The following is a 9,987-nucleotide window of genomic DNA, read 5'->3' as shown; positions in this document are numbered from 1 at the left end:
GGACTCGCATTCGGGAGGACGAAGGTTCAATCCCGTCTCCAGCCATCCTGATTTAGGTTTTTCGTGATTTTCCTAAATCGTTTCAGGCAAATGCCGGGATGGTTCCTTTGAAAGGGCACGGCCGATTTCCTTTCCTAACCCGAGCTTGCGCTCCGTCTCTAATGACCTCGTTGTCGACGGGACGTTAAACACTAACCACCACCACCACCACCACTTCTACAACCTTCCACGTCATACAGGAGAAGCGGCAATGTTATTACCGACAATGCAGTACTCAAATGTGCATGTCGCTACAGGTCTCTTGCCGTAATTATTGTCTCCAGAACTGTCACTCTGTCCTGACGGTTGCGTTGTAAATTTGCTTGCTGCCAGCAGCCAAATCGTAACGATGTTGTTTCGTTTTATTCTAACCAGATGATGACCATACAACGCTGAATCTAAGATACAAGCTCAGTTTCTGTCACAGAAATATTGGAAGTGCCATTTCACATACTATAGCCTGTTTACTGTTTCTTGTTCCTTGAACCCCATAGCCCTGCTCAGAACTCGCTGACATAATTCAGTACGTTTTGTGCCTTTTCCAACTTCGGCAACGTAAGCGACCTACCACTGCCCTGCCCTGCAGTGAGGCGTTCCAGTGCGCAGTGAACAGGTGTGCATTTGTTTCTTTTACTTTGTGGTGTGCTGTGAATATGTACTGCATGTGGAGATATATACGCACTTTCACGAATATTGTCTATCCTGCACATCATTTACATGTCCACAAGCTATCAGTATGCAACACAAAATGTGAACGTTGAAAGTACTGCAAGAACTCTACTCACCTATGAAAGCCAGGTCATAAAAATAGATAAATCGAACTCGGCGCTATATTTAGTTGGACATTTGTTCCGAAAAGTCAGACTACCGATATTAAATAGAAGTAGAAACAGTTAGATATTTTCACTCGGTTATTAATAATGAAATACAGTCTCAGTTTGTTGCAAGACTGACCTTAAACATGCAAAAACTAAAAAAGCAAAATTAGTAAACAGCTTTATAATCCGCCAATTATAATATCACCAGGTGCTCAGACTTCTTAACACATATATTTTTAAGTTCTTACAGAATATCTCCTTAATCTGCTTCATACTTTTCCACGTACTTGCATCATTAGTTTGGTACAGGTCTCTGTTGTGCAGCATAACTTGTGCTTTCTGCAGTTCATAACTAAAAAGCCTAAGAAACCTCGGGTTGGCCGGACTCTTACATATTTGGCTGGACACGACCGTAAAAAACCGGACATAACTGGTTATAGGCTAAGCCATGTCTCCGCAATATCCTTTCTTTCAGGAGTGCTAGTTCTGCAAGGTTCGCAGGAGAACTTCTGTAAAGTTTGGAAGGTAGGAGACGAGGTACTGGCAGAAGTAAAGCTGTGAGGACGGGGCGTGAGTCGTGCTTGGGTAGCTCAGTGGTAGAGCACTTGCCCGCGAAAGGCAAAGGTCCCGAGTTCGAGTCTCGGTCTGGCACACACTTTTAATCTGCCAGGAAGTTTCATATCAGCGCACACTCCGCTGCAGAGTGAAAATCTCATTCTGGAAACATCCCCCAGGCTGTGGCTAAGCCATGTCTCCGCAATATCCTTTCTTTCAGGAGTGCTGGTTCTGCAAGGTTCACAGGAGAGCTTCTGTAAAGTTTGGAAGGTAGGAGACGAGGTACTGGCAGAAGTAAAGCTGTGAGGACGGGGCGTGAGTCGTGCTTGGGTAGCTCAGTGGTAGAGCACTTGCCTGCGAAAGGCAAAGGTCCCGAGTTCGAGTCTCGGTCCGGTACACAGTTTTAATCTGCCAGGAAGTTTCATAACTGGTTATAGCCAGACATCTAACAACTCAATACACACCTCTACTCCCCACTTGTTAATCTCCCTGTGGCTGCCCTGGTGCTCCTCCCAACATACGTTAGTTGTATATTCTTAATTTCGGTTAAAACAGTTTATTTTGAGGTTTTAATTGAAAATGTATTATACTGCAAACATTTCAGTTCTGTTTCTCTGACTATCTCGGGCTTTAAATACGTATCAAGTCAGAAATATGCATGATTAAATATTATATGTGAAAATAAGACGTCATGGGTGAATGATATTATGATAAAGGTGTGAAAATACGAAGAGCGGCTGGACCTGAAATTTTCGCATGGGACTGCAAAATCCCTGGTTGGACCTCAGAATACTATCCAAGATACTTATACAGATGGATGTCAACGATAGTGGACAGTAGTTTCGCGTATCCCGTCTGTTACCCTTCTTGTAATCGGGAGATGGTTCAGTGTTCTTCTTGCCATGACAAATGTTTTGTAGTGGCGCTTTTCTGTATAAAGAGGAATTATTCTTCCTAAAATTATAATTATCTCTACATCAGATTAGAGACTAATTTTATTCTGACACTGTTTTAAGCTCGCCACTTTTCCACGTTTTAGACGTACCATAGACTGAACAAAAGTTTCCTCGTCGTAGCCTCTTTGAGCCGCTACTATGCTCTCATTTCCCATTGTAGTTCGATTCCTATTGCTCACTGATTTTATTTTTTGCGCAGTTGTTTTATTTCTGATTATTGTTATCACGTTAAACCTGATTACATCAGTGATCCTGATGTTGAAACATTAGCTATTTCCAACATCTTTTAAAAATATTCGGGATCAGCGTTTTATGTTAAGAGTTTCAGTTTTTAATCAGTGAACTGTCATACTGTAGTTGGTGCCCTTCCTTTTACACGTAGAACAGTTTAGGTTTTTTCTTCGCCTACGAGATAACATGAAGCCTGTGATCATTGATTCTAGCTCATTAGCAGCAGAAGCGCAGACAGGTTACTTACTATCGAATGTCTTTGACTGTCCGCTTTGGTGTTGAAATGACAAGTAGTGCACTCTAGTATATGGCAATCTTGTAGAGAGTAAGCAATGGATTCCCAGCTACTTGGGACATGGGAGGTAAGCAAAGTGCGGAACATTTGTGTAGTTTTGTGTTAGTGACATGTTTAGACAGAACTTTGTGGTTAGTGTGATAGCTGATGCCGTCAGAGAAGCTGTTGTGATGTTTTGGTTGCAATTGTCACAACACATAACATGTAGAGGTTTGACAACTTCGTGTTGTACGAAAAGGTGCGGGATATAGCTGAGTTCGTATACTGCTTTACAGGTTGTTTCATGCACTCCTCGCCAGACTGGACTGGTGGAAAACACTGGTGTTGATGGGTAAGTAGTGAATCTCGTATTTAAAAAATAATAAAACAAAACAAATGCTTTATGTGCAGAGTATTTTTCTTAACTAGATTTGTGTTTGCATTTTAGGACCCGCTTTTGCCTGGATGAGAGTGGTGATGTTACGTGGACAGTTCCGGATGACGCTGAGGCTATACCTCTGTTTAACTGTGAAACATATGAAGTTTATAATTCACCTCCCATGGGCGTTGTGATAAGATTCGGAGCGTATGCGGGTCACGTCATTGAGTTTCGGGTGGGTTTTTTAACATTTAAAGTTTTTGCGGTTTTAAAATTCCTTAACCTGAGTATCAGTAGTATTTCTTAAAATAGGATCCATTCCTTTATCGAATAAAGCTTCTTGGTCTTATTTGGAATGTATTTACCACATTATCCTGTTTATCATATGACGAGCAGTTGTCGGTAGAGGTAACAAACTACTAATTTGTGCAAACAAGGTTGGTGAAAGATCGCTATCCTCAGAAGGAGTGCTGAGTTGTTAAATAGAGACTAAATTTGTGTAGTAACTATTTTCGTTGATTTTAGATTGGTTGCTGTACACAGATGAAACAAGCATTATCTTTTGACTCAGGTAAATAAATGGAGAACAGGAAGTCTTAATGACACTGTAAGCTTGAAATGTTCATTGTAACCAGTGGCTTTGTTAGAAAAATGTTGCTTGAGATTTAAAGAGAAACTGAAATTCTTAAAATTTTTTTAGACTTGATATGTTCATAGAGATATGACCTAGTTGCTCCTTTTAAGCTGCAAGATGAACCAGTAGGTAACTGAAGTTTTGTTGGGATACATGTCTTGTGATCCAAAGATAAATATAAAGATTTGGAGGATCTGGCTAAAAACTGTCAATACGTGTAGGCCTATAGGAAATGTGAATTTCTTTACACAGCCTCATTGAAATGATGGAGAGTCTTCATCAGATGTAGAAGTAACTTCGGGTGTGCCCCAAGGAAGTGTGTTGGTGCTCTTTCTGTTCATATGATCAATTAATGAACTTGCAGACAAAATTAATATTAAAATCAGGCATTTTGCGAATTATGCAGTTATCTGTAATGAATTAATATTGGAAAAGCTGCATAAATATTCAGGCAACTTTGTGCAGAGATTGGAAACTTGTTCTGTATGTTCAGAAATGTAAAATTTTGCCCTTTACAAAACGAAAAAATGTAGTATCCTATGACCATAATATCAGTGATTCACTGTGGGAATCGGCCAACTCATACAAATACCTGGGTGTAACACTTTTTAGGGATATGAAATGGAATGATGACATAGGTACAGTCGTGAGTAAAGCAGGTGGTAGACTTCAGTTTATTGGTGGAATACTGGGGAAGTGCAGTCAGTCTACAAAGGATATTGTTGCCAGTTCTAGAATATTGCTCAAGTTTATGGCACCCATACCAGACAGGACTAAGGGGGATATTGAATGTATACTGAGAAGGACAGCTTGAATGGTCACAGATTTGTTTAATTCCTGGGAGAGTGTCTCGGAGATACTGTAGGAACTGAACTGGAAGACTCTTGAAGATAGATGTAAGTTATCCCAAGAAAGTCTATTAACAAAATTTCAAGAGCTGGATTTAAAAGATTACTCTAGGAATATACGACAACCCCTAGTATCACTCACACGAGAATTGTGAGGATAAGATTAGAATAATTCTGCATGCACAGAGGCATTCAAACAATCATTCTTCCCGCACTCCATACGGGGATTTGCTGAGTATAGATATAGATATAGAAGTAGAACTTCCTTTCTCCCATTACCAGTTTTCAAACTACATTATGAAATAGCTAAAGCAGCTGAAACTAGAAAAATATTTGTATGGTTTCCTCTTTTGTGAATGAACCAGAAATTTTTACCTATTTTTATTCGCTGCATTAGTAAAATTTTCCTTATGATGCTCTTAGAAAGGATTTGTGTGTTTAACAACAGTGAGCATTACAGCTAATAGCTTGCAAGCACTTACTTTCCTAATGGAACACTGACAAGATTGATAACAGAATTTTTTTTATTTTTTTGTTTTTATCATTCTGAAGAAGAAAAAAAAAACATAATTTACTTTATTCTATAAAACTCCTTTCCTTGTGAATTGAAATGTTGAATTACAACTCTAGGTGCCTGTAGTTAGATCTTTGCTTGTTTGTCAATACTTTGTTTGAAATTTCTTTTTAGGATCTCCAAACAATGGAAAATCACTGGATGAAATGCCAATATTATGAGAAAGATACAATGTTCTTCACTACATGCAAGTGATATTGAGTGACAAACAGAAACAATGAAAAAGACTGCTAAATATTAATCAGATGCTGGATTATGTCATTCATCAGACATAGACAGTACAAAAGCCACCCCGCCGAGTGATATTTACTGTGTTGGATGGTATCAGACAGGGAAGGTGAAGGCCGGTAAAAGCTAGTGCTGCAGGAGCATGCAGGGCTGTGGTGGGGACAGGATAGTGGGCTGTTAGATATGGCATCAGGAGACTGTGCTATGGGAGGCTGTGTTGTGGGATGGGGAGGAAGGGGAGAGGAGAGAGGTAGACAGGCAAAGGACTCTACAGGTGTTGCACTAGTGAGATAGGTGTATGTAAGGCTGGAATGGAAGCATGTAATGGGATAGATAGGTGGAGGACAGGGACCAGTGAAGATTGAGGCCAGATGGATTACAGTAAAGGCGGATGTGTTGCAACGAGAGTTCCCACATGCACAGTTCATAAAAGTTGGTGTTGATGGAAAGAATCCAGATGGGAAGGCTTTGAAGCAGCCATTGAAGGCAAGCACATTGTGTGTGGTGGTATCTTCAGCAACTGGATGGTTCCGCTGTCTCTTGTCCATAGTTTGGCTGTGGCTATTATTACAGTCAAACACCTTGTTAGTGGTCATGCCCACATAGAATGTAGCATTGTGGTTGCGGCTAAGTTGGTAGACCACATGGTTGCGTACATGTGGCCCTACCTTTAATTGGATGGGAGGTGCGTTTGACTGGGCTGGAGTAGGTAGTAGGATGATGACATTAGGGACAGATTTTGTATTTAGGTGTATTGCAGGGATATGAGCTGGGGCAAGTTTTTTGAGAGCAGAGGTGGAATAGGGATGGTCAAGGATATTTCAGTGGGGAGGTGTCAGAAACTCTGCTAAGACAGGGAAGGAGAGGGTCTTTCTCTCAACTTTTGCTAATGCCTGTCCTCCACAAGCCTATCAGCTTCCTTTCTTTTGTAAGAAAACAAATCTTGTGGCTGTGTTGTGAGATGGGGGTGAATGACATCATTTCTTTGCTGCCTCTGCTGCTTGATTAAATTTGGTGTATATTGTATATTTGTAATACATTCAGGTTAATGATCAACTTATGAATGTATCTTCACTTCAAATGCTCTGATGGCGGGAGGGACACTGAGCTGTGTCATACAACTGCTGAAAGGTTGATTTTTTAAAAAAAGTTTATTCCTGCTGCACTATGTTGGACATAACTTCTTTGCATAGTTTTTTTTATTTTTATTTATGGCAGCAGTGATTTTTTTCTTCCACTTGGCTTTACGTCACAATAGTGATTTATTGTTAACTATTCCTACAGGGAGATCAGTGTCAAAAGTTGAGGTTAGAAATGCCCTTTTTGCTCCGTGGCAATTGGCAATGCTCATTGCAAAGTTGCACAAGAAATAATGTGTTGTAAATGAGCCTCTTATGTTATGGATGAAACTATTTTCTTTGAAAATGCCAATGTTTTCAACCTACTACTGAGATAGAAACAACAGCAGAAACCCGAAGAAGCAGATTTTATTTCTTTATTTATTTTTTTCCGAAGTGGTGGCCATCCTGCTTATTGACTAAGATACTTTGGATGGTATTATCACAAAGAGTACTAAGCAATATTTGGATTGCTTGTTGTTACAGTGTGTTCTGATAAAATTCCCAAGTTTTTCTTTTGCTAATGTCTTAACTCCTAGCGCATTTGTGAGGGTTCTCACTTTTGATTGGGTGCACAGAACATTTTGAATGAAATAAATAAACTACCTCACAAAAATACACTTTCATGACGGTGACTGCCGTATTTATTCTTGACAATATTGCTTTCCTTTTTCGCTCTTGACAGTGTGTTACCTCGCAGTAAAGTAATTACACTTACAACTCTCCAATTTGTAGTAGTTTTGCTACTCACCATATCGGGGAGATGCTGAGTCGCAGATAGCCACAGCAAAAAATTGTCAGAAGTGAGCTTTCAGCCAACTAGGCCTTCTTCTTAAATAGACAAAACACACACACACACACACACACACACACACACACACACACACACACACACCCCTCAGGGGGCTCAGCGTTTAGTTGCTGGTACGGGCTTGGCGACCCCGGGGTCCCTGAGCTGGGGACTGGAAAGCGCCACCAGTCTTCAATACCGTAACCTCTGAGCGTGCTTCAACGACCACTGTAAGGTGCGACGGTGGAACGTTGTACGGTACAGAGCCTGGGGATCTTGGCTTAACTGCCTGGGTCGCGAGGATGGTATAAACCTCTATAAAAAAAACTTCAATCTCGAGGTGTGCTGCGCGCTGAGGAGACACATGGCTGTTGAGGTAGAACAGTTGCTAGCGGGCGACCTCTGGGGAACCTGCCGCCCCCCGGTTGTATTAGGCTTACCCAGGCAAGTGGGGCTCTGTCTGGGTGGACATTCCTTTCCCTAGCTGCTCGTGGGACCACCATGAAATGAAATATGAATAGTGTGCAAGCACAAGACTCTAAGAAAGGAAAGTTCAATGCTTCAAAGTATGACCCCCAATCGTTCCCTTCCCTGCTCACACCAGGGGAGGAACGGTGGTCTAAATTACCTGGTGAGACGTATTCTCCTCGATTTCTGGTTTGCAGCCGAACAGATGGGGACTCATTTCTGACCACAAAGCCTCAGTTTTTTGTGGAAAATTTAGAGGACAAGTTTGGAGAAGTTGAGGGCATGTCTAAAATGAGGTCTGGAGCAGTCCTCATACAGACAGCATCCCCAGCACAGTCATGGGCATTGCTTGCTTCTGACAAGCTCGGTGATGTTGCAGTCTCCCATTACGCCTCATAAGAGCCTCAATATGGTTCAGGGACTTATTTTTCATTGTGATCTGTTGTTGCAGTCTGACGACGTGCTCTGTGCAAATCTGGAACGCCGGGGTGTCCACTTTGTATGACGTGTCTTGAGGGAACCTAAAGATAATAGGGTCGCCACCAGTGCCTTCATCTTGGCTTCCGAGGGCGACACACTGCCCGAGAAGGTCAAGGTGGTGATATATTGATGTGATGTTAAGCCTTATGTCCCTCGTCCCATGCGCTGCTTTAAGTGCTGGAGGTATGGGCATATGTCATCGAGATGTGACACCAACCCTACCTGTCGGGATTGTGGACGTGCCTCCCACCCCAACGCTCCATGTTCGCCGCCCCTTGTTTGTGTCAACTGCGGACAGAATCATTCACCTTGCTCGTCGGACTGCATGGTTTATCAAAAGGAACGGAAGATTATGGAGTATAAGACCTCGCACGGAAGGGATCGCTTGGTGCCCTCCCTTCCATGGTTACTGCCCCTCCAGACGTCAGCAAGTGGCTGAAAAAGCCACTACCTGTGGGCCGTAGGGCTTCCAGGTCTTCCTCGGTCCATGAGACTGGGTCGGAAAAGCCCACCCAGCCTGATAAACCAAAGTACAAACGGGACCCTACCAAAAAGAAGAAAAAGGAGAAGGAGGTAGAGACAGAAAAGGAGTTCACCACTGCACCAGAAGATGATGTGGAACATCTAGCATCCACTCAGGAGCTAGATGTTGCTCGACCCGCAGTTCCTATGGAAGTTGATCAGGCTACTTCGCAATCAGTGGCGGTGAGCACATCTAAGGTGTGACCTATCTCTCCCCCCCTCCCCCCCCCCCCCCCCCCTCCTCCCAGGTTCTTTCATGTCTTCACAGTCGGATACCATTATCCTTCAATGGAATTGCCGTGGTTTTTTCCACCACCTTGCTGTGTTGAAACAGCTTTTGTGCTAAACAGCTTTTGTGCTGCTTCCCTGCCACTTGTCTGGCCCTACAGGAAACCTGGTTTCCTGTTTGGCGGACCCCCTCCCTCTGTGGCTACCGGGGTTACTATAAGAACCACGTAGAATATGACAGGGTGTCTGGCGGTGTCTGTGTTTATGTTCTTGCCACTGTTCCTAGTGCCCCAGTGCCACTTCACACGGCTCTCGAGGCTGTGGCTGTTAAAATCCGGGCAGGAATGGAGCTTACCCTCTGTTCCCTCTACCTTCCCCTGGATGCGGTTCTCCCTCTTGCCGACCTGGCTGCCTTGTTCGCCCAGCTCCCCCCGCCATTCCTCCTTTTGGGGGACTTTAATGTCCACCACCCTTTATGGGGTGGGGCCCAGACCTCGGGCCAGGGTAGGAACGTTGAGGCTCTCTTGTCACAGCAGGACATTTGCCTCCTTAACACTGGTGCTCCTACATATTTTAGCTTGACTCATGGCACATACTCGGCCATTGACCTCACTCTTAGTAGCCCAGGTCTTCTTCCATATCTCAGTTGGATGGTCCATGACGACCTCTGTGATAGCGACCACTTTCCTATCCTGGTTTCTCTTCTTCAATCCGAACCCCCTGAGCAGCTGCTACGATGGTCTCTTCGTGGAGCTGATTGGGCAGCCTACACCTCAGCTACCATGGCCATTGCCCCGCTTCCTGGTGACATTGATTTGGCAGTGGACGAGGTCACTATGGCCATT

The 9,987-nt window shown here is 43.1% G+C and overlaps 1 protein-coding gene across 1 annotated transcript in view; it reads left to right on the top strand.

The window, feature by feature from the left end:
• Nucleotides 1–2,855: 2,855 nt before the first annotated feature.
• The window catches only part of LOC124606171, a 125,403-nt gene continuing 118,271 nt past the window's right edge, over nt 2,856–9,987 (top strand). Inside the window, exons 1-3 of the mRNA XM_047138141.1 lie at nt 2,856–2,961; nt 3,170–3,225; nt 3,322–3,487. Coding sequence (XP_046994097.1) covers nt 2,932–2,961; nt 3,170–3,225; nt 3,322–3,487 — 252 coding nt within the window. The 5' untranslated portion in view covers nt 2,856–2,931. The remainder of the gene's footprint in view (nt 2,962–3,169; nt 3,226–3,321; nt 3,488–9,987) is intronic.

Source organism: Schistocerca americana, chromosome 1 (genome assembly GCF_021461395.2).
Source record: "Schistocerca americana isolate TAMUIC-IGC-003095 chromosome 1, iqSchAmer2.1, whole genome shotgun sequence".
Lineage (NCBI taxonomy): Eukaryota > Metazoa > Arthropoda > Insecta > Orthoptera > Acrididae > Schistocerca > Schistocerca americana.
This window is presented reverse-complemented; position numbering and strand designations above follow the sequence as displayed.